Source organism: Myotis yumanensis, unplaced genomic scaffold (genome assembly GCF_028538775.1).
Source record: "Myotis yumanensis isolate MYYU_CA2020_CCGP unplaced genomic scaffold, mMyoYum1.0.hap1 SCAF_5, whole genome shotgun sequence".
In the NCBI taxonomy this organism is placed as follows: domain Eukaryota; kingdom Metazoa; phylum Chordata; class Mammalia; order Chiroptera; family Vespertilionidae; genus Myotis; species Myotis yumanensis.
Genome location: NW_027223756.1, coordinates 87728484 through 87754072, shown reverse-complemented (window position 1 = coordinate 87754072; position 25589 = coordinate 87728484). Strand labels below are relative to the sequence as shown.

The 25589-nt window shown below is 43.1% G+C and overlaps 1 protein-coding gene across 1 annotated transcript in view; it reads left to right on the top strand.

Moving 5' to 3' along the window:
* The first annotated feature begins 1234 nt into the window (after positions 1–1234).
* Positions 1235–25589, top strand: part of LOC139011060 (zinc finger protein 791-like) — a 35689-nt gene continuing 11334 nt past the window's right edge. The window contains exon 1 of the mRNA XM_070416258.1: positions 1235–1315. Coding sequence (XP_070272359.1) covers positions 1313–1315 — 3 coding nt within the window. The 5' untranslated portion in view covers positions 1235–1312. The remainder of the gene's footprint in view (positions 1316–25589) is intronic.

Below are 25589 nucleotides of genomic sequence, written 5' to 3'. Positions count from 1 at the left end.
GGTCTGGAATTAAAACTTCTTAACTAGCCTTAGCTGGTTTGGCTCAGTGGATAGAGCATTGGCCTGCGGACTGAAGGGTCCCGGGTTTGATTCTGGTCAAGGGCACATGCCTGGATTGCAGGTTTGATCCCCGGTGGGGGGTGTGCAGGAGGCAACCGATCAATGATTCTCTCTCATCATTGATGTTTTTATCTTTCTGTCCCTCTCCCTTCCTCTCTGAAATCAATAAAAATATATTTTTAAAAAACTTTTTAACTAAAAGCAGTTTATGGCAGATAGTCATGTCCTAGGCTAGAATCTTCCCTAACAAAAGTCAATCTTTACCTTAATTCTTTTGCATCTAAGATAACAGAGGATGTCAGGGTAACTTCTCTTTTTCCGGACTCCTCGGGGCACCAGAGCAGAGACTACAAATCCTCTCATTGTTATTTTTATCATATTAATTGTTTACTATTAACTACCCTGTACCCACCAATGTAAAAGATGTATATCTCTGTCATTTTATCTTTTGTCCAATCCCAGAGGCCCTCCCACCATGTCTTTGCTTTCTCCCACTTCCCTAATCTATCACCAATGAATTACTTTTCTTTTTTAATATATATTTTTATTGATTTCAGAAAGGAAAGGTGAGGGAAATAGAAACTTCAGTGATGATAATTATTGATCGGCTGCCTCCTGCACGCCCCGCACTGGGAATCCAGGGCAAACCCGGACATGTGCCCTGACTGGGAATCCCGTGGTGACCTCCTGGTTCATAGGTTGATGCTGGCATCTGGGGCTTGGGGTCTGGTCTAGGACTATGGGCTTCAAACTTCCCACCGGAGCCAAGTGCCCCCGAGACCGCAGGATTCTTTAAAGTACCAGATAAGTGGGGGTGGGGGGCAGAAGGGCGGACATCTCCTTGCTGGAAATGGTCAACCTTCAAAATGGAACCAGAGTCATCATTACATATGAAGAGGTCTTTTTTAAGTGTCTCTGTTTTTGAAGAAGGGTCATGAGTGGCCTGACAGCCTTATGGTTAAAGGTCAGATTGAGACCCAGTGCTAAGACAAGGTCGGCTCAAAGACGTCACCTCCAGCTTGCTGTCACTCAGGCGTGAGGGGGCGGGATCTCGCCAACTGTCCAATCAGGGGAGTCGCCGATAACTACGTGAGGGCGGTGCTCTGATGACGGCGCGGACTGTGGTTTCATCGCTGCTCTCGCCGTCCGCCGGCCTTTAAAGGCGTCAGGTAGCTTCTCCACGCCCTCGGTCGCTGAGACCTGCACCTCCGCGGGAGGCGGTGTGGACCACAGGGAGCCCTGCGGTCGAGAAATGGTGAGCGTGGCCGGGAAGTCAGGGAAGGAGGTTGGTGGAACCACCGTGGCCGGACCGGCCTCCCAGAGGACACTCCGGAGTTTGGGGATGTGAGGCCGCCGGGGGGTCTGGGGATGTGAGGCCGCCGGGGGGTCTGGGGATGTGAGGCCGCCGGGGGGGTTTGGGATGTGAGGCCGCCGGTGGGGTCTGGGGATGTGAGGCCGCCGGGGGGTCTGGGGATGTGAGGCCGCCGGTGGGTCTGGGGATGTGAGGCCGCCGGTGGGTCTGGGGATGTGAGGCCGCCGGTGGGTCTGGGGATGTGAGGCCGCCGGTGGGTCTGGGGATGTGAGGCCGCCGGGGGGTCTGGGGATGTGAGGCCGCCGGTGGGTCTGGGGATGTGAGGCCGCCGGGGGGTCTGGGGATGTGAGGCCGCCGGGGGGTCTGGGGATGTGAGGCCGCCGGTGGGTCTGGGGATGTGAGGCCGCCGGGGGGTTTGGGATGTGAGGCCGCCGGTGGGGTTTGGGATGTGAGGCCGCCGGGGGGGTTTGGGGGTGTGAGGCCGCCGGTGGGGTGGGGTTTGGGATGTGAGGCCGCCGGGGGGTTTGGGATGTGAGGCCGCCGGGGGGGTCTGGGGGTGTGAGGCCGCCGGGGGGGTTAGGGGGTGTGAGGCCGCCGGGGGGGTTAGGGGGTGTGAGGCCGCCGGGGGGGTTTGGGGGTGTGAGGCCGCCGGGGGGTTTGGGATGTGAGGCCGCCGGGGGGTCTGGGGATGTGAGGCCGCCGGGGGGGTTAGGGGGTGTGAGGCCGCCGGGGGGTTTGGGGGTGTGAGGCCGCCGGTGGGGTGGGGTTTGGGATGTGAGGCCGCCGGGGGGGTTTGGGATGTGAGGCCGCTGGGGGGTTTGGGGGGTGTGAGGCCGCCGGGGGCGCGGCAGGGGGCGCGGCACGCAGTTTGGGGGCTCGGGGGCAATCAGACCCGCCGGCGTCTTCCCCGGTCACAGGCTGTGTCCCCGAGAATGTTCAGAGGACACAGGGAGGACCTTCAGGAGACCATTGTGACTCCTCTCGGGGGTTCCTACGTGGGGAGAACTGTGGTCTGTGTGGTCCCGGGCCGTCCTTTCTCCCCAGGGGGACCCGTTTTCTCTTGAGTTTTACAGGTGTTTGGGGAGCAGGGCCTCAAATCCACGACTCTGTCCCCGCAACCTAGGTCTTTCTGGGACTGGCCGTAAATCCCTAAATTTCCAACTCTTTCCCCGCATTCCCAAACGCCATCTTCCCCTCCCCAATCCGCAGCATCATTAACTGTTTGACCGCCGTGGTGCATTTCACACTACACAGCATTTCAGCCATGGATGTTTCTCTTTTTACAGATTTTTTTTTTTTTTTTTTTTTTTTTTGCTTATGGATGTTTTATGGAAGAGGAAGCGTGGAATGACCACCTGGAATTGTGTTGTGTAAAAAGCCTTGTGTGTCTCCCCCAGGATCTTTCGTGGGCGCAGACACGCTATGGGTGTCCCTGTTTGGAAACTTCCCTGGGTGATCTGCCCTTTTCATCACAGTTCCGGGTCTCTTGAGTTTGTGGTTTTATTCACTTTAATTTTCCATTGTTTTCAATAAATATAAATGTATTTAATCAGATCTTGAAAGACTATAAAATATTTCCAAGGAAAAGGTGAATTTCAGGAAAAAATTCCACTATTACATCCATTTGTTAAAATTTTTTTTCCATGGGCAGGTGTAGAAACATTGTGAGATCTGTTATTTCGGTTGATTTCAAATGCAATATCAGGGCTTAGACTCGCAACATCTAACTGTGTTTAATATAATCGTTTTCCAAATAGTTACTTGTCATGGAAATAATAATTAACTAACATTTATTACTTACCATGGAAATAATAATTAACTAACATTTATTATCTAAAGGAATAGATATTTGCAGAATTTCTTGTTGAATCAGAAAAATGCTTTACAATATTCTCCCATCCTTTACACATAAACACTGGATTTGAGTCATTTTACTGGATTGGTCAAACAACGAGTTTGTGTATTTAAAATATCGGTGTCCTAAATAAATAAATAAATAAATGTCGGTGTCCAGAGCCACTGGGAGGGAAGCAGAAGCCTGGGGTCCGTGTCTGCAAGCGTAAGCCGGCTTGAGCCTGAAAGGGAAGCACTTGAAGGCCCAGTTGGTTCTTCCTGTGGAGCCTCCACTTATAGGTGTCCTACCTGCTCACACCCACCAGGGAAGGAGCCTTTATTCTGAGACAAGCTACAGCCCTGAGAGCTGGGGATAGGGAAAGAGGGGAAGAGGGCGGGAGGATATCCTTTCTAAGGTTGTAACTGTGATTTCCTTGGTCCTGTAGATACAGGCTTGAGGATTGCATCCACTGTGTAGGTGCACTCAGAGTAATTTGTGTACACTGAGAAAGTCTGTGAAGGTCAGCTCTGTCTTGGTTTATGAATTTGGGAGTTATTTGAGGGGGTGAGACCTTAAATTGAATCTGGCTAAGAGTTTCCTCGCTTGTGAGAATTACAGCCAGAGAGAGGAAGCCATTCCATTACCTCAGGAGAGGGGTGTGTAGAGCTCCCAGAGTCCCCACCCTTCCGTCATCAGGGACTGACCCACTTGAAGAGTTGTATCCCGCCCGTCGTCAACCTATGAACCAGGAGGTCACTGTTCCATCGATTCCCAGTCAGGGCACACAGTCCCGGGTTGCAGACTCAATCCCCAGTAGAGGGCATGCAGGAGGCGGCAGATGGATGATTCTCTCTCATCATTGATGTTTCTATCTCTCTCCACCTCTGAAATCAATAAAAATATATATTTTTTAAAAAGAGTTGTATCCCAACACGGGTGTATGGACTGCAAGCTTCCGAATATGGGTTTTCTTCTGAACTGTGGGGAAGAAGGCAGTTTATCTTACCCGATTTGAAGATTTACATTTCTTTCTTTGGATACTCATAATATTGCATATTGAAGCTCTGTACTCTAGTGTTCCTGAGCAGTCTGTGATATTATTTTCTGGGTGAGTGTGTAAGATTTTTAGTTCTTGGGCTTTCAAAATGTAAGTTGATTGAGGGAGACATGAGAGTAAGGTAAGAAAATCTGAAACCAAACAAAATACGTTTCTTTTGGGCAAGAGAACCTCAAGATATGAGATGAGTGTCTTTGAGCTCTCAGGTAGATTTTACATTTTAAGTCAGTTTTCGTATGTGCATGTCCCTGGAGAGCTTTAAATTTTAAATGCTGTAATTTTGCTTAGGCAAAAGGAAAATGAAACCCTATTTTAATTAATAGAAGAAAAACAACTCAAAACTTATGTAAATCTTTGAAAATCCTGATACATCTAATGGATTAGGCCCAAATAAAATTATGATATGCTTTGCCCTGGCCAGGCAGCTCAGTTGGTTAGAGCATTGTCCAATAGCCAAGGTGGCAGATTCTATCCTAGTCAGGGCACATACAAGAATCAGTCAACCAATGCATGCACAAATAAATGGAACAAATCGATGTTTCTCTCTCTCTTTCTCACTCCTTTCCTCTCTGCTTTCCTCTCTCTATAATCAATAAATAAAATTGTTTAAAAGTATAATGTTTGCCCAGCCTATGTGGCTCAGTGGTTGAGAGTCGAACTATGAACCAGGAAGTCACGGTTCGATTCCCAGTGTGGGGGGTGCAGGAGGCAGCCAATCAATGGTTCTCTCATCATTTACGTTTCTCTCTCCTACTTCCTCTTTAAAATCAATAAAAACATTGTTTAAGTATAATATGGCCCTAGTGGGTGTGGCTCAGTGGATAGAGCATCAGCCCGTGGACTGAAGGGTCCTGGGTTCGATTCCATTCAAGGGCACGTATCTTGGTTGCAGGTTCCCCAGCCTTGGTCTGGGTGCATGCAGGAGCCAACCAATCAATGTGTCTGTCTCACATCGATGTTTCTGTCTCTCCCTCTCCCACTCTCTCTAAAAGTCAATGGAAAAATATCCTTGGATGAGAATTAACAACAACAAAAAGTCTAATATGCTTTTATACCTGAAATAATACCCCAGTGTGATATGTAAGGAGAAGCTATAATGCCTCTTGTTATTTTGGTTAGAAGAAGAGTTGAGATTTCTTGTTGTTTTTTTGTGGTTTAAACTTTTTTTTTTTTTTTTTTTAAATATATTTTATTGATTTTTTACAGAGAGGAAGGGAGAGAGATAGAGAGTTAGAAACATCGATGAGAGAGAAACATCGATCAGCTGCCTCCTGCACATATCCAACTGGGGATGTGCCCGCAACCAAGGTACATGCCCTGGACCGGAATCGAACCTGGGACCTTTCAGTCCGCAGGCAGACGCTCTATCCACTGAGCCAAACCGGTTTTGGCTGTGGTTTAAACTTTTATAAGCATTAGTGTTTAAAGGATTATATCTTAGAACTAGAGGCTCGGTGCATGAAATTCGGGCACTGGCAGGGAGGGGGCCTCAGCCCGGCCTGCATCCTCTTGCAGTCCGGGAGCCCTCAGGGGTTGTCCAACTGTAGGGAGTGGGCCTAAGCCAGCAGTTGGACATCCTTAGCACTGCCGCAGAGGCAGGAGAGACTCCCGCCACTGCCACTGCGCTCACCAGCCACAAGCCCTGCTTCTGGCTGAGCAGTGCTCCCCCTGTGGGAGCTCGCTGACCAACAGGGGGCAACTCCTGCATTGACTGTCTGCCCCCTGGTAGTCAGTGTGCATCATAGCAACCAGTCGTTCTGCTGTTCGGTCAATTTGCATATTGTCCTTTTATTAGTACAGATGGTTTTCTATGTTGAAAAGAAAAAAATGGAATAAATTTTAAATTAAATTTTAAAAAGCAAAAGTAGTTTAATTTAAAGACTATTAAATAGGAAAATATTGTGTGTGTGTGTGTATCAGCTTATTTTAAAAAATAATGCATGCAATGGCTAGCAAAAGTCTATGTAAGATAAGGTTTAAAGTCAACTCACTGCTCGAACATCCTGGTCCCCTCCAGGCTCTTGTTTCAGCCATCCGCAATAACCAATGTTGAATTTCTTAAGCATCCTGTTAGTGTTTCTTTATAACGAGCAGTTGAATCCCAGACTTTTTTTTTTTTTTTAATATATATTTTATTGATTTTTTACAGAGAGGAAGGGAGAGGGATAGAGAGCCAGAAACATCGATGAGAGAGAAACATCAATCAGCTGCCTTCTACACACTCCCTACTGGGTATGCACCCCCAACCAAGATACATGCCCTTGACCGGAATCGAACCTGGGACCCTTGAGTCCGCAGGCTGACACTCTATCCACTGAGCCAAACTGGTCAGGGCAGTATACTTTTTAATATTTGATTGCTCATGACTGATTCCCCCTCCCTCTGCCCTGCAGGCTCCCACCTGGACAAACTGATGAAAAGACCTGAGTGGTCTTTCCTCTAGAGATGGCAGGAAATTCAGATGACACAGGCTCCTGCCCTTGGACAAGGATTCTTGCCCTGGCCCCACCCCCAACCCCAATGAACACCCAGACCAGGCTCCTTTCCTTGCTTCCATCTCAGAGCTGCTTGAGAGGCCACCCTACCTGCCTGAGACCTCAATTATGTGATCATAGGGTTCTTCCTACCATGCGGGGGGAATGTGTGTATTATGAGCCCAGACACCAATATCATCAGTCCCAAGGGAACCATCCCTCTGCAGGTGACTATAACAGTGGGTGCCACCAGCCACCCGGTGCATCTGTCTTCTCTTGCTCTGACCTGCTCTGCTGCCTGATGGCAGCCCTCACTGTGTGCAGCTGGAGAGAGTGCGGTGAGCTGTGCTAACCCCTGTAGCATTGCTGAACCTACCAAGCTTTAATTTGATGTTCAGCCTACCAGAATTGGCAGTTTCAAGAACTCCGAGCCCTGGTCAGTGTGCCCCAGTTGGTTGGGCATCGTCCCAGGCACAGAAGGTGCTGGATCTATTCCCAGTCAGGACACATGTGCAGATTTCAGGCTCAGTCCCAGGTAGGGGGCATCCAGGAAGCAGCGGATGGATGATATTTCTCTCTCATCGACATTTCTATCTCTCTAGCCCTCCCTTCTCTCTCTGAAAATCAATACTTTAAAAAAAAAAAATCCAAGGCGTTTGGAAACAGGAGTATGGGATCAGGGCCCTCCTTAACTTAATCCTTGGTCTTTGTTGGGATTTATCTATTAGAGTGAATCTGTGACAGAGGCTGGGTTGGCCCCAATGTGTAGGGCACAGGTGGGAGAGGGGGTCTATACCCTGTGCAGAAGGTGGACCCATTGGGTGGTTGTTCCTAGAAGAGCAGTTATTTAAAGAGAGAAAAGGGAAAAAATAAATAAATAAAGAGAGAAAAGGGGGGAAAGGGTAGGTGGCAGACTGATCCACACTCCTAATTCCAGAGGGATCCCACTAAATTTTTTTTTTTTTTTTTTTTTTTCCCCCCCCCCCCACCGCCCCAGATCCCACTAAATTTAATAAACAAATACCCCGGTAAGGGAGTTACTGAAATAATATAGAATACAAATAGAGATTTCACCTTAACCATGAGAACTATGGTCTTACTTAATTTCTCCATGGTCATAGCACCCATTTTCTTAAAGTATACCACAACCAGCAGGGAAGGTTTAAACCAATGAGTTATAAGTTAAATTGTAATTTAGTCTTTGGCACTTTCAAATTATATTAACAAAGTGGGACTCCACTGTCAATGCCAGTTGAAGTCATATGGCCTAATGTAAACTAAACAGGGCCTTGAAGGATTGAAAAGCACTGTACACCTTTTTAGTGAAGAAGTGGTTATCCCCTCTGGTTTACCTTTGAACAGCTGAATTTGTCCCTTTTTTTTTTTTTTTTTAAGATAGTTTGAATTTGACTTGATAGAATAAATTCCTAAATGAGCTTAACTTGCTTGAAGCTCCTTTGTTGACTGATGGGAGAGCAGTCTTTAATTGCATTGATTATAATAACTGGATAGCTTATAACTTTCTTTTAAAATCATAACTAGTAGGGCGGGGGGGAAAAGGAGACATATGTAATACCCTTTGTAAGACTTTAAGCAATAAAACAATAAAAAATAAATAAATAAAATCATAACTAGTTATATGATTTGACTATAGTTGGCAAAGGTGAATTTTTACTTGGCTTGTTCTTCAAGAATGAATGACACCTCACAGTGGATTACTGCAACCTTGAGGCTGTGGTCGAACCAAAGAAGCCCTTATTCTCCGTCCCCAACATTATAGAAATTACTGCCTCTATCCACTCAGGATATTTACCCAAACAGATTTGACTCTGTTTGTTCTGCTCAGTACCTATGTCAGCAGCCTCTTAGCTGCAGTTGCCCTTCACCTCTGAAGGGACATGGTACACCTTTACCTGGTTACTCTCAGGGAACCTCAGCACCATTGTCAGCACCCCCAGTCTCCGCAGCAGGATCCGAACTGTTTTCACTGCTCCAGGAACACAGGTATGACACTACACTAATGACCTCTTCTGAGAGTATTCAGGACATGAAAATAGTAATAAAAAGGCAAGAGGCCATTGCCACATAAGTGAGTTGAGTGCCTTGTTTAAATTCCCAAAAAGTATTTGGTAATCTGGACACAGTGAAAAAATCGCTATTATCTCTCTTAGCACCCACAACATTGTCTAGATTCTTTTGGTGCTCTGGAGGCAACATAGTCTTTGTTTACACATTTTACTTGAATCTATTTGTTATTACTTGCAAGCTGGCCCACCTTTGAGTAGGTACCCCTAAAAATGGGGGGGGGGCCTTAGATTTAGTCAAATTGCCATACAACAGGCACTCCCTTAGCACCGTCAGACACTGTTTCCCAATAGAGGCTTCAGTGACTTCCTGTCGTGCCTCCTGGAGTTACCCATGATGGCTCCAAACTGTATGCCACTAGAACTGCAATTGTCACTGCTTTTATAGAGCTATCCTAAAAATAGCCCTGAAAATGTCACCTCTTCGAAAGCTACCCATTATGCCCTGGGACCTGTAAACATCACCCCAAGAACTCAGTTCCACTATAGACTCCTTCAGACAAGATACGGCTAAACCTGTGCCTTCTGGCCCAGCTGGGGTGCCTCAGTGGTTGAGCATCAACCTGTGAACCAGGAGGTCACTGTTTTATTCCCAGTCAGGGCATAGTCTCCAGGTTGCAGGCTCCATCCCAGTGTGGGGTATGCAGAAGGCAGCTGATCAATGATTCTCTTATCATTGGTGTTTATATCTCTCCCTCTCCCTTCCTCTCTGAAATCAATAAGAAAATATAAAAAATAATAATAATAAAACTGTGCCCTCTGGCATATCCTACTGACAGGAGGGGGTGGCCTTCCCTCTCCTCAGTTCCTTGCCAGGTGCTGTGGAGCTGAAGGAGGTCACCCCTTTCTAAGACCTCCAGACTTACTGGGGAGCTTCTCGGGATTCCCTTAGTTAAAAGCAATGGGAGCTTACAGACTTCTGGGATGACATCGCCTCATTCCTACATGATGGAGCTCAGGCAGACTTACTACTGCTATCCCTTAATTCAGTGGTTCGCAACCTTCCTAATGCCGCAACCCTTTAATACAGTTCCTCATGTTGTGGTGACCCCCAACCATAAAATTATTTTCGTTGTTACTTCATAACTGTAATTTTGCTACTGTTATGAATCGTAATGTAAATATCTGATATGCAGGATGTATTTTTTTCTTTTTTTATATATATATTTTATTGTTTGTTTGTTTGTTTTTTTACAGAGAAGGAAGGGAGAGGTATAGAGAGTTAGAAACATTGATGAAAGAGAAACATAGATCAGCTGCCTCCTGCACACCTCCCACTGGGAATGTGCCTGCAACCAAGGTACATGCCCTTGACCAGAATCGAACCTGGGACCCTTCAGTCCGCAGGCCGACACTCTATCCACTGAGCCAAACCGGTCAGGGCTATATGTGTTTTCTGATGGTCTTAGGCGACCCCTGTGAAAGGGTTGTTCGACCCCCAAAGGGGTCACGACCCACAGGTTGAGAACCGTTGCCTTAATTGGAATATCCTTTTATGCCCCGACCTGCAGGGCACGCTTCGTGGGTATACCGCACCAAATCCTGCAAAGGAATGAGAGGATAGGAGACAAGACAAAGTTCTGATCAAGCCTCAGTTTTATTCTTTACAGCGAGTGGTATTTATGTTGTTTCTAGAGGAAGGGGGTGGGCAAAGGAAGTCGTTAAGGATGTAACAGACTTTGGAATGTCGCAGCTTATCAGCGGAGATGTAGCTTGCTTTGTGCTTAGGGTAAGGGTATGTTATCTTTTAACTCCAGGCTAAATCGCAAGGTTAACTTTTAACTCCAGGCCAAACCGGGAGTTGGCTTGGAGGAGCCAGAAACCTCTTGTTGTAAGCTGGAGATGTATATGTGATTTATAATGGCTCCCAACAATTCCTCCCTTACCATTTAGTTAAGGGTGGGCATTAACCGACTGGGGGAGTAGTGACCTGGTTCCTCCCATGAGATCGGCAGATCTCACCTCTGGTGGCTCTTGGTATCTTTTGGGGAGGAGAGGCAGAGCCAACAATTATATATGTATGGATACCAACCTCTATGCAAACCAGGTATGCTCACAGAGAAATCCAGAGGCGGTCGAGAAAATTTTGATTTTCTGTTTTGACCTTCCCTTGCAGTGCTTTGCCCTGCACCCAGACGGCACCCATACCATACCTCTATATAGAGTGTAGGTAAGCATTCCTCTGGCTTTATGCTGTCCCCGCGGGGAGGGAGCTCTGGCAATCATAATCACGTTCTCGGTCTATAGTAGTTAAACGGTGGTAGTGAACCTGAATGGGTTTGGCCAGGATGCTATCAATTTGCTGTTTGACAAAACTTGTCAGTTTCTTAAAAGCCCATGGACCAAAGGTTAAAATTAACAGTAAGCTGACAAGGGGGCCAAGTGCAGGAAGCAGGTAGGGGAGTAGGCCATTGAGTCCGCTCCAAAGGGGGTTTTCGAACAGCTCTCTTCGCCTTTTCACCAGGTCTTCCTGGAGTTTTCTTATCTTGTCTCAGACAATTCCAGATTTGTTGGCATAAAAACAGCAGCGTTCCTGTAGGGCTAAACATATTCCTCCCTGCTCTGCTATAAGTAAATCTAATCTTCTTCTATTTTGTAAAACTACTTCTGCTAGGGAGTCAATTTGGTCTTGGAGATCATTGATCTAAAGGGTAGACTGAGGGTACAATTATTATTAGAAGTGATGTTACTGATGTCATCTGGAATGACAAGGGGCATAGATGTACCTAGGGTCATGCATAGCCAACAGTTTTCTGCAAGGGATGGATTGGAGGCATTTAAAGCACGGAGTGTGGCTTCTAAGATATCAGAGGTTTGGGTGTCTAGATCTACTCCTCATGATTTAGGTAAGGCTAAAGAGTGATAGTGGAGGGGAGGATACATGTTTCTAATGAATTCTTCAATTTGGTTCTGAACTAGGGCTTCCCTGACTCTGGCAGAATTTATAGTATGATAGGCAGCTTTCTCATTTGATGACCCATCAGTAAAAACAGTTAAAGCTCCAGGAATTGGTTCCTGCGTAGTATTTTTTGGTATAATGATGGAGGTCTTATATAAAAATTGTAAAAGTTTATCTTTTAATAGGTGACAACTAAGTTCCCCTGAATATCCATTTAACCCAATTTGCCAATTTTAAGTCAGTTTGAAATAGCATTTATTCTTTTAACTTTACTTGTCCTAAGTTATGGACAGTAAATGACCTTAATTAAATTTCTGGTATTAGTTTTTGGGTAAATTTACATAAACTTTGTTTAAGGAGACAAAACACAAATTATTTAATTTAGCTTTTGAGGCCCAATATATTGATTTTTAATTTTAGTTAGGCATCTGAAGGAAACCTTTTTATTTCCTTCCAGACAGCTTTCTTTCTCACACAAGCAACAAATGTAAGAAACATGGTTGCCTTTTGAGATTTTAACAAATACTGTCGCAAAGCTATATTTTTCAAGTGATTATTTTAAAAAGGCAAAGCGAAGCAAGTAAATTTAGTATTTAGTAAACTTTTGATTCACAAGGGACAAATGCTGCCCCACCTCCAGCCTAATTTAAAATGCAGCGGCGAGGAGCTTTTGTTATTTCAAATTACATCTTAAAATTCCACTGCTGTATTTTAAGAAATATTAAACAAAATTACTTGTTTTGCCCTTTCTCAGAGGCAAAAACTTAAAATATATTTATTAATTTATATTTGATAAAGCTTTCTATGTGATTTCAAGTATATTAAATTGGCTTTATTAAAAAATCCTTTAAGAAGAGAGAATAAACTTTTGAAAACATTTCAGGGCCCATGAAATGTCCCAAAGTCATTCCTTGGTTATAGTTTTGAAATCCAACTTGAAAGACCATCAAATATATACGTATATATATGATTTAAAGATTATATACCTTTTATAATTATTAAGAGATATCAATTAAATTTAAACTGATCTTTGTATTTAAAAATTTCTGTTGGGATCACAGAATTTATCCTCTTTTTTAATCAGATGAATGAGTAACATATTTTGAATTCTAATTATTTCAGAGAAAGCACAAGATTTTCTTAAAAATAAATTTCTCTACGTTAGGCATTTAGTTACCACAATTATAATTTTTCCCAATTTGATTTAACTAGAACTTTTTAGCTGGCAAGTCAAATATTTAGCATTTCTCAATCAGTAACATTTTTAGGAATAAACTTCAAAAAATGCAGGACATAATCAACCAACAGATTTAATTCTGCTCTTTAGATTTTGTACGAAGTACACTTAGATCTTATTTAATTCAGTATTATGTCACTTCAAGATACCTAGGTATAAACTCCAAGGTCTTAAATTTCACAGCAGATTTGGAAAACCACACTTGAGGCTGGCAAGGCAGGCCTGGCCCCAGCCTTTGATTTTAAAACGACCATAATTTTTCCTCTGGGGAAGGCCAACAAACAAGGTTGTAGATACATTGCTTCCTGCCCCTTGCTAGTCGGTGGGAAGTTTCAATATTGGCCTGGGGGAGGAAGTGGGGGGCTGTTTTCCCTGGAAGAACAGGTTTGGCCTAGCCTGGATTAATCAGATGTAAATTAACCACATTCTTTAAGAATTTGTTACAGGTGGGAAGCAACTAGCCCCTTTTCTCATTAGAAATGTTTTGGCCAGCCTTTTCAATTAACAAAGGGCCGGTTTTTTACCGGGCTACTTAGATTTTTATAATTAATATAGATCAATAATTCTTGAGATTCAAATCTAGATTATTATTTTAAGGCAGTTATTTTGGTAACTTTTCTATAACAGACAATTTTACTAAATTTCTTTGAGGCTTTTAAGATTAACTTTGGAACAGGCTTTATTAACATTTCAAAAATCACTCTTTATTATGGAAATATACCAATCTTATTGTTAGAACCAGCCTGCATTTCTTCCCTGGGTCAAATTCGCCATTTTTCTTAGGAAATAATCAGTCTTGGGTTTTATTCTGTACATTTGTAAAGAGATTTTTAGCTCAAAACTCTATCTAAATGTCCAAAATCAGATGATGCGCGCTTTTAGTTCCAAGCCAGTTTTTCTCTTTACACGTGAACAGAAATCCCAGACACATTTTCTAAATTTTGTAAAACTTTTTTAATTACGAGAAGGAAATTTTAAATTTGAATACTGGGGAGGAGGCGTCCATATAGGATCGCCATGTGTTCCTTTTTCCTTTCCCCTACATATCCTGCTTTGGGGGAAGTTTTAGCAAATGACTTAGATGGCGTATTTGTTCCCAAAGTCATGCTTAATAGAAGAAGACATTTTAAATTTTTTCCTATTTTGCTTTCTAAAGTCATGGCTAGCACCCAAGGTAATCTTAGCCAAAGTTTGGTTGTCATAAGATGTTCTCCAGTAATTTTTAAATAAAACACCAAGTAATCTCATTGCAGGAGAGCCCACAGCTCTGCCCTCTCCTGCCATCTCTGAATCTCTCCGAACCAGAGAGAGATTCGGCAGCGGGGTTTCATTTCTTAAAAGTAAAGAAGCTTTTTAAATCTTTCTTTTTAACCCTAAATCTTCGTGCTCTGAGGGACTCCCTGAGTCCTTCAAGAAGCCTTTTGAATCTTTCTTTTTAACCCTAAATCCTCGCACCTTGAGGGACTCCCTGAGTCCTGTAAGAAGCCTTTTGAATCTTTTTAACCCTAAATCCTCGCACCTTGAGGGACTCCCTGAGTCCTGTAAGAAGCCTTTTAAATCTTTCTTTTTAACCCTAAATCTTCGCGCCTTGAGGGACTCCCTGAGTCCTTTAAGAAACAGCTCATGAGAACTCAGAGCCTGACCCATGTCTTAGCCTCTTCCACGTAAGCCTCCGGGACGTATAAACCCCGTGCCAGGTCAGCCCAGGAGTCGACAAGGAGACGAACCAGCGAGGAAGATGCCAACCGCTACCTCAAAGGAGAGGCCCCTGTTCATGTGTCATAGGTCTGGATGTTGAAATTCTCTGCTGAGACTACTTCAGTCCTGTTTATGCCACAGGTGTGTTTTCCTACGTAAGCAACCGGTTGGTATAATCCGCCAACTCGGACCCCTAGATCAGAGCTCCCCAGATCAAAACTTGTTGTCAAGTGCCTTCCTCGGAGCTGTTTTTGCAGCTCACTCCTCCTACGTAAACAGCCGGTTGGTATAACCCGCCAACTCGGACCCTTGTGAGGCAGGTAACCTGCTAGGACCCTCAGGCATTCACCAGTCGGGAGTCAGGCACCCCATGAGTGCTCACAAGGTGGACGGCTTGTGTTTGTAAATAGGCAAGGAGTTTTCCCGGAGTAACAGTGACACAAGTTCTTACTGGTTTACTTCTAATTTTGGGTGGACGGTTTAAGCTTTAAAGTAGGCAAAAACACTTACTTCAGAGTCTCAGCTGGAGTCCCCATTTTCTCAGAAAGACCACTAAGACAAGGTGAACGCAGGGTTTTTGGAAGGAGTCAACCACGTGGAACGAAACCAAGGGACAAGCCTGAGTGATTCGGAGTTCTCTCCGCCGAAATCGGGTACCTTTCACTCTTCCCCGAAACAACAAGAGAGTGCTCAAAGTGGACTAGAGGCAGGAGACAAGGGGGGAGGCAATGAGGGAAGAGAATGCCTATCCAAAATGAATGCGTTCACTTACCAAAGCAACAGGTCTGACTCACAGAGCGGGTAAGCAAAGCAGCGACCAGGAAAAAAGCAGGCTGACTCACAGGGCGATCCCAGTGGCGCCAAGGGGAGGTCCGGCCGGACATAAAAAGTGAACGTTCCTGAGGAGGATTGGAGAGCGGAGATCACGTTTGGGCGCCAGTTATGCCCCGACCTGCAGGGCACGCTTCATGGGTACACCGAACCAAATCCTGCAAAGGAATGAGAGGATAGGAGACGCGAAGAAATGGAGGCAAGACAAAGTTCTGATCAAGCCTCAGTTTTATTCTTTACAGCGAGTGGTATTTATGTTGTTTCTAGAGGAAGGGGGTGGGCAAAGGAAGTCGTTAAGGATGTAACAGACTTTGGAATGTCGCAGCTTATCAGCGGAGATGTAGCTTGCTTTGTGCTTAGGGTGAGGGTATGTTATCTTTTAACTCCAGGCTAAATCGCAAGGTTAACTTGTAACTCCAGGCCAAACCGGGAGTTGGCTTGGAGGAGCCAGAAACCTCTTGTTGTAAGCTGGAGATGTATATGTGATTTATAATGGCTCCCAACACTTTTAAAGGATGGGACTCAAGGGTCAACATGACTGACCAGCAATTGGCTTCGCTGGCCATGTTTACAAACTCTTGGGTGATTGCCTACAAGTTCCCCTTTGTGGTAAACAAATTCTATGACTTTTCTTGCTTCACTGTTACCCACAGTATAAATCAAGGTAATACCTGTCTCCACATTTACTAAGGCCATAATGTGAGATCTTGCCAAGACGTTCCTCCAGGTGGGAGTTCTAGACTAGTAACAAAGGAACTCATTTCACTTCTCAGAATATACGGTAGTAAGCTTGTGAAAACGGCTTCAGAGGAAGTTTCTCTTCTCTTCCAAGTCTCAGGGTGCAGTCCTCATAGAACACTCTAATGGCTTATTGAAATAACTTCAAATCAGTTGAATGAAAGATGGCTTCTTTCAGCCATCAGTCATTAGCAATCATTATTAATGTACTAGAGGCCCAGTGCACAAAAATTTGTGCACTCGGGGGGTCCCTCAGCCCGGCCTGCACCCATTTGCAGTCCATGACCCCTTGGGGGATGTCTACTGTCAACTTAAGCCCACTCCCCAGGGGATCAGGCCTAAGCTTGCAGTCAGAAATCCTTCTGGCAGCCAGGGAGCCCTCAGGGGATGTCCGACTAAAGGCTTAGGCCCCCAAGGGAGCTGTGATGAAGAAGCTGGGGTGACAGAGGAGCCATGCTGTCCCGCCCCGCCGCCCCGGGTCGGGTTGCACACGGGACGCCCCGGCGGGCCGGCAGATTGCTGCTGCCCTGCCCGGGCGGGCCGGCAAATCACTGCTGCCCCACCCGGCAGCCCTGGATCAGGTTGCACACGGGACGCCCGGGCGGGCCAGCAGATCGCTGCTGCTCCACCCGGCCACCCCAGGTCAGATCGCACACGGGACGCCTGCCACCCCGGGTCGCAGATAGCAGGCCCAGATGGCGGCGGGGCAGGCGGGATGGTGCTGACCCGCCCTGCCTGCAGTATGCAAATTAGCCGCCATCTTTGTTGGCAGTTAATTTGCATATTGTGCTGATTAGCCCATGGGCAGTGTAGCAAAAGTACGGTTAATTACCATGTTTGTCTATTATTAGATAGGATGCCTTATCTTTTTTTTCTTAATGGACTTGGCTTTTCTTTACAGCAATTTTTGGTTTGCAGAAAACTTGACCAGAAAGTAGAGTTCCCACATAACCCCTCTGCCTCCACATAGTTTGCCCTATTTTTTATATTTTACTAGAGGCCCAGTGCATAACATTCGTGCACTGCAGGAGCGGGGGTCTCTCAGCCCGGCCTGTGCCCTCTTGCAGTCCACTCCTGGACCTCTTGGGGGATGTCCACCTGCTGGCGGGGAGCCGCCCTAAGCCGGCAGACAGACATCCCCCAAGGGGTTCTTAGCGCTGCCCTGGAGGCGGGAGAGGCTCACCAGCCTTGAGCCTGGCTTCTGGCTGAGCAGCATTTCCCCTGAGTGCACTGACCACCAGGGGACAGCTCCTGCATTGAATGTCTGCCCCCTGGTGGTCAGTGTGCATCATAGCAACTGGTCATTCCCCCGGTTGGTCAATTTGCATATTAGGGTTTTATTATATAGGATATTACTGTGGTACATTTGATATCAGTGCATTAAAGTCCACAGTTTATATTAGTGTTGAGTGTTATACAGTCTCTGGGCTTTGGCTAATGTGAAATGATGTGTCCATCTTTTCTGCATCACGTAGAAAATTTTCACTGCCTTTAAAATCCCGTGCTCCACCTATTCATTCATTTCTCCCTCCCACCCCCAAATCCCTGGCAACAAAAGATCTTTCATTGTCTCATAGTTTTGTCCTTTACAGAAGTATGTTTGGAATCATAAGTGTGTAGCCATGTCATATTGGCTGCTTTCACTTAGTAATATGGTTTTAAGGTTTCTCCATGTCTTTTTGGCTTGATACCTCATTTCCTTTTATCACTGAATAATATTTCATTGTATGGATGTTCCAGTGATTAATTTTTAAATATATTTTTATTGATTTCAGAGAGGAAGGGAGAAGGGAGAGAGAAACATCAATGATGAGAGAGAATCATCGATCAGCTGCCTCCCACACGCCCCCCACCAGGAATCGAGTCTGCACCCAGGCATGTGCCCTGACCGGTAATCAAACCATGACCTCCTGATTCATGGGTGTACACTCAACCACTGAGCCACACCGGCTGGGCCAGTGATTATTTTTCCATTCACCTATTGGAAGATATCTTTGTTACCTGTAAGTCTTAGTAGTCATGAATAAAGCTCTTATAAACATGCAGGATTTTTTATAAATATAAGTTTTCAACTTATTTGGGGAAATAAGGAATATGATTGCTTGCTTGTATGATAAGAATAGGTTTAGTTTGCCCTAGCTGGTTTGGCTCAGTGGATAGTGTCAGCCTGCAGACTGAAAGGTCCAGGTTTTATTCCAGTCAAGGGCACATGCCTAGGTTGCAGGCTTGATCCCCAGTAGGGGCCATGCAGGAGGCAGCCAATAAATGATTCTCTCTCATTGTCGATGTTTCTATCTCTCCTCCCTTCCTCTCTGAAATCAACAAAAATATATCTTTAAAAAAAAATAGGTTTAGTTTAAGAAACTGCCTATCTTCAAAAGTAGGCATACTGTCTTCCATTCCCCCAGCAGTGTATGAAGGTTCCTGTTGCTCCACATCTTTGCCATTATTCAGTGTTTGCTCTCAATGTTTTGAATTTTAGTCATTGTAATAAGTGCCTAGTAATATCTCATCCTTCTTTTATTTGCAATTCCTAAAGATATATGATGTTGAGCACTTTTTCCTATGCTTATTTACCATTTGTGTGTCATCTTTGGTAAGTGGATGTTCAGATCTTTTGTCCATTTTTAACTGTGTTGCTTATCTTCTTATTGTTGGATACCAATCCTTTGTCAGATACGTGTTTTGGAAAGATTTTTCTCCCAGTCTGTGGCTTGTGTTTTCAATCTATCAAAACTGTTTTCGCAGAGCAGATTTTATTTTAATGAAGTCAAACTTACTTTTTTCTTTGATCAATCTTGCTTTTGGTGTTATATCTAAAAAGTCATCACAAACCTTGAGTCACCTAGATTTTCTCCTATGTTATCTTCTAGGAGTTTCATAGCTTTACACTTTACATAAGATCTGTGATCTGTTTTGAGTTAGTTTTTGTGAAAAGTGTAAGATCTGTGTCTAGATTGATTGATTGGATTGATTTTTGCATGTGGATATCTCGTTTTCATGGCACTCTGTGTTGAAAAGGCTATGTTTTCTCCATTGACTTGCCTTTGATCCTTTGTTGAAGATCAGTTGATCAGCCCTGGCCGATGGCTCAGTTAGTTGGATCGTTGTTCCATACACCAAAAGGTTGTGGATTCAGTTCCAGGTCAGGGCACATACTGAAGTTGCCGGTTCAATCCCTGGTTGGGGTGTGTGTACCAGAGGCAACCGATTGATGTTTCTATCTCTCTCTCCCTCTCTCCCTTCCTCTTCCCCCTCATCTCTCTCACTAAAATCAATAAGAACATATCCTCAGTTAAGATTATTTTTTAAAGATCAGTTGATTATATTTGTTTAGATCTACAGGAAAAAATTGACTTCTGTATATTAACCATTTATTTTTCATTCTTACTCTATTCTCTTATTAGTTCAAGGGGTTTTCTTTATTGTTATTTTCTTTGACATTTTGTCCATAAATAATCAAGTCATGTGACGAAGACAACTTTAATTTCTTACTTATCATTCTGTATACCTTTTATTTCCTTTTCTTGTTTTACTGTATTAGCTTAGACTTTACAGTGTTGACTAGTACTGATGTGAGGGGACATCATTGCCTTCTTGATCTTACCAGGAAAGCATCCAGTTTCTCACCATTAAGTAGGTTAAATGCAAGTTTCTTATAGAGGGTGTTTCTTAAGAGGGTATTTCCTAGTTTGTTACCATAAATTGATTTGAATTTTGTCAAATGCTTTTTTTTACATTTCCACAGCCCCTTCCTCATTCTTTTTTTTAAATATCTTTTTATTGATTTCAGAGAGGAAGGGAGAGAGAAACATCAATGATGAGAGAATCATTGATTGGCCGCCTCCTGGACGCCCCCTACTGGGGATTGAGCCTGCAACCCAGGCATGTGCCCTTGACTGGAATTGAACCTGGGACCCTTCAGTCCGCAGGCAGACGCTCCATCCACTAAGCCAAACCAGCCAGGGCCTTTCAGTTGTTTCTTTTATACAACATTGACTTTTAAAATGATTGTTGATAGCCCTGACTGGTTTGGCTCAGAGGATAGAGCATCAGCCTGCGGACTCCGGGGTCCTGGGTTCGATTCCAGTCAAGTGCATGTACCTTGGTTGCAGGCACATCCCCATGTAGGGGGTGTGCAGGAGGCAGCTGATCGATGCTTCTCTCTCATCGATGTTTCTATCCCTCTCCCTTCCTCTCTGTCAAAAATCAATAAAATATATTTTTTTAAAAATAAAATGATTGTTGATATAGTTGGATTAATATCTACCATAATGTTTGGTGTTTTCTATTTGTTCTCCTTGTTCTTTGTTTCTCTTTTGCCTTTCACTTTTTTTTTCTTTCTCTGCCTTTGAGCATTTTACCTGATTTTATTTTTTCTTCTTTCTTGGCATATTTATACTTTTTAACTTTCTTATTAGTTGCCCTTAAATTTACAGTATATAGTTACAATTAACCCAAGTCCTCTTTCAAGCAATGCTAAACCATTTCACTGGTTGTATACATTTCTCATAACAGAGTATTCCCAATTCCTCTCTCTCTCTGCACCTTATAACACTGTTACTGTTCATTTCGCTTATCCATAAGATATAATTACTGAATACTTTGTTGCTAGTATTATTTGAACAGTGTTATCTTACAAATTGAGAATTTTTAAGGTAATGTTATTTTACCTTCATTTATTCCTTCTCAGATGCTCTCCCTTTCTTCATTTTCCTTCCTTTTTTTATATATCAGAGAGGAAGGAGAGGGAGAGAGAGATGGAAACATCAATGATGAGACATTCATTGATCAGCTGCCTCCTTATCGCCCCACACTGGGGCTCGAGCCACAACCTGGGCATGTGCCCTAACTGGGAATCAGTGCTCAACCACTGAATCATGCAGGCTGGGCTCATTTTCTTTCCTTTTGAATAATTTCTTTTAACACTTTTTGCAAGGCGAAGCAGATGTACTGGTGAAAAATTCTCTCAATATTTGTCTTAGAAATTTCTCTCTCACTTTTGAAGGATAATTTCACTCAACACAGTTTAGTTAGGTTGTTTGTTTTTCTATCAACACTTTAAATATTTCATTCCAGTCTCTTCTTGCTTGCATTATTTGAGACCAAAAAAAAAGTCTGACTTAATTCTTGTTGTTTATCCATAGCTAAGGTGTGTTTTCCCCCTGGCTTCTTTCAAGATTAAGACTTTTAGTGTGCTGTGTGATTTTGGTGTTGTTGGAAGCCAGACATGATGTACTGTGAAGAAGGAATTTTGGTAAATAGGCCTTTAGTGTGAGGTTTTTAAGTGTATCTAGCAATGGTTTAACCTGTGTTTACTATTTTTATACCTGTAGGTATCAGGCTACATCTGGTGTCCTTCCTTTTCTCTCTCCTGTCATCTTTGGGATTCTCTAGAAGCTTCTTAAATAAGGTCTGAAGTGTGGTTCTTTCTGTGAATTCTACTAGAGCTGAACCTAAACACTGGTCTCTGTGTACCCACCAAGAAGTGGGGATTTCCTATTCTGTTCTTTAACCAAATGGGTAAATTATGCCATCATAACTACTGTGGAAAGCATCTTCTCTAACCCCTTCATGTAGGTGTCAGTGGGTTAATGATCTTTTTCAGAGACCAGTGTTTAGAGAAATGATGTGCCTGAAAGACTGAAGATGCTATTAAATTTACAAGGAAGTGGTTATGTATAGAGAATATGAATTTTGGTGACCAAGTCATAGAATTTTTTTTCAAGAAAAATGATCTTAAGTATAATAATGTGACATGCAAAAAACATTAATATCTCAAGAAAAACTATTTTAAAAAAAAAATACATTTTATTGATTTTTTTACAGACAGGAATGGAGAGGGATAGAGAGTTAGAAACATCAATGAGAGAGAAACAGTTGCCTCCTACACACTCCTCACTGGGTATGTGCCCACAACCAAGGTACATGCCCTTGACCGGAATCGAACCTGGGACCCATGAGCCCGCAGGCCAACACTCTATCCACTGAGCCAAACCAGTCAGGGCAAGAAAAACGATTTTAAATATGATAATGTTACATGCAATAAACATTATTACAAGAATAAAAGAATTTTTATCTTTCTCCAACTGGCTTCTTTTGCTTATCATGATGCTTTTAAAGTCTATTTTGTCAGATATGAGTATTACTACTACAGCTTTTTTTTCTTTTCCCTCCCTTCATTTTCATCCTGTGTGTGTTTTGTTTTGAGGTGGGTCTCTTGTAGACAGCATATAGTTGGGTCATGTTGGTTTGTTTTTTTAATCCATTCAGCTACCCTACACCTTTTGATTGGAGCATTTAATCCATTTACATTTAGGGTTATTATTGAGAGGTACTTATTTATTGCCATTTTAATTCTGTATGGCTAGGTTTCTCTCTCTGTTTCTTCTTATTGCAGCAATCCCTTTAGCATTTCTTGTAATGCTGGCTTGGTGGTGATGAACTCCTTTAGCCTTTTTTTGTCTGGGAAGCTCTTTTTTTAACATCTATTTTGAATGATAGCCTTGCTGGATATAGTAATCTTGGTCTCAGATCCTTGCTTTCCATTACCTTGAGTACTTCATGCCATTCCCTTCTGGCCTGTAGAGTTTCTGATGAGAAATCAGGTGTCAGCCTTATGTGAACTCCTTTGTAGGTAACAGTTTGCTATTCTCTTGCTGCCTTTTACGATTCTCTGTCTTTAATTTTTGACATTTTAATTATGATGTGTCTGGGAGTGGGTCTGTTTGAGTTCTTATTTGGGTTTCTCTGTGCCTCCTGAACTTGTGTGACTTTTTCCTTTACCACAGCAGTTCTCAACCTGTGGGTCACGACCTTTTCACAGGGGTCACCTAAGACCATCGGAAAACACATATATAATTACATATTGTTTTTGTGATTAATCACTATGCTTTAATTATGTTCAATTTGTAACAATGAAATTGGGAGTCACCACAACATGAGGAACTGTATTAAAGGGTCGCAGTATTAGGAAGGTTGAGAACCACTGCTTTACCAGGTTAGGGAAGTTTTCTACCATTATTTCTTCAAACACCTTCTTTATTCCTTTCTCCCTTTCTGCTTCTTCTGGCACACCTACTATTCTAATATTGTTATGTTGCGCATTGTCCAACAGCTCCCTTAAGCTGTCCTGTTTTTTAATTGTTTTTTCTTTTTGGTTCTCTAATTGAGTGATATTTTCAAATCTGGCTTCTAATTCACTGATTTGATCCTCAGCTTACCCTAATCTGCTGTGTGTTCCTTCCAATGTGTTCTTTTTTTTTTTTTTTTTTTTTTTTTTATTTTCCTCTTAAAGTATTACAAAGGGTATTACATAAGTATCCTTCCCCCCCCCCCCCCTGCCCTTGACAAACCCCTACCCTCCCTTACCCCCCCGTGTCTTATGTCCATTAGTTATGCTTATATGCATGCATACAAGTCCTTCGGTTGATCTCCCCTCCCTCCTGCCCCCCAACTCTCTCTGGCCTTCCCACTGCAGTTTGACAATCAGTTTGAGGCAGCTCTGCCTCTGTATCTATTATTGTTCATCAGTTTATAATGGTCTTTATTATCCATGAATGAGTGAGATCATGTGGTATTTTTCCTTCATTGACTGGCTTGTTTCACTTAGCATAATGCTCTCCAGTTCCATCCATGATGTTGCAAATGGTAGGAGTTCCTTCTTTTTAACAGCAGCATAGTATTCCATCGTGTAGATGTACCACAGTTTTCTAATCCATTCATCTACTGATGGGCACTTAGGCTGTTTCCAGATCTTAGCTATGGTGAATTGTGCTGCTATGAACATCTGGGTGCATATATCCTTTCTGATAGGTGTTTCTGGTTTCTTGGGATATATTCCTAGTAGTGGGATCACAGGGTCAAATGGGAGTTCCATTTCCAATTTTTTGAGGAACCTCCATACTGCCTTCCATAGTGGCTGCACCAGTCTGCATTCCCACCAGCAGTGCACAAGTGTTCCTTTTTCTCCACATCCTCTCCAGCACTTGTCGTTTGTTGATTTGTTGATGATGGCCATTCTGACAGGTGTGAGATGGTACCTCATTGTTGTTTTGATTTGCATCTCTCAGATGATTAGTGACTTTGAGCATGTTTTCATATGTCTCTTGGCTTTCTGAATGTCCTCTTTTGAAAGGTGTCTATTTAGATCCTTTGCCCATTTTTTGATTGGATTGTTTATCTTCTTTTTGTTAAGTTGTATGAGTTCCCTATAAATTTTGGAGATTAAGCCCTTATCAGATATGACGTTGGCAAATATGTTTTCCCACGAGGTGGGTTTTCTTGTTGTTTTGTTGATGGTTTCTTTTGCTGTGCAGAAGCTTTTTATTTTGATGTAGTCCCATTTGTTCAGTTTCTCTTTAGTTTCAACTGCCCTAGGAGCTGTATCAGTGAAGAAATTGTTTTGGCATATGTCTGAGATTTTGTTGCCTTTGTATTCTTCTAGAATTTTTATGGTTTCCTGTCGTACATTTAAGTCCTTTATCCATTTTGAGTTTATTCTTGTGTATGGTGTAAGTTGGTGGTCTAGTTTCATTTTCTTGCATATGTCTGTCCAATTTTCCCAACACCATTTATTGAAGAGACTATCTTGGCTCCATTGTATGTTCATGCCTCCTTTGTCAAAAATTAATTGAGCATATTGGTTCGGGCTAATTTCTGGACTCTCTATTCTATTCCACTGATCTATATGTCTGTTCTTGTGCCAGTACCAGGCAGTTTTGAGAACAGTGGCTTTGTAATACAGCTTGATATCTGGCATTGAGATCCCACCTACTTTGTTCTTTCTCAGGATCGTTGCAGCTATTCGGGGTCTTTTTTTATTCCAGATGAATTTTTGGAGAGTTCGTTCTAGATCTTTGAAGAAGGCCATTGGTATTTTAATGGGAAGTGCGTTGAATGTATAGATTGCTTTGGGTAGTATGGACATTTTAATGATGTTGATTCTACCAATCCAAGAACATGGTATGTTCTTCCATCTGTTTATGTCTTCCTCTATCTCTTTTTTCAACGTCCTGTAGTTTTCTGAGTAGAGGTCTTTAACCTCTTTAGTTAAGTTTATTCCTAGGTATCTTAATTTTTTTGGTGCGATGGTAAATGGGATTGTTTTTCTGATCTCCCTTTCTGAAAGTTCACTGTTGGTGTATAGAAATGCCTCAGATTTCTTGGGGTTAATTTTGTATCCTGCTACATTGCCAAATTCATGTATTAAGTCTAGTAGCTTTTTGATGGAGTCTCTAGGGTTTTGTATGTATAATATCATGTCATCTGCAAATAAGGACAGTTTTACTTCCTCTTTTCCAATTTGGATGCCTTTTATTCCTTCTTCTTGCCTAATTGCAATGGCTAATACTTCCAGTACTATG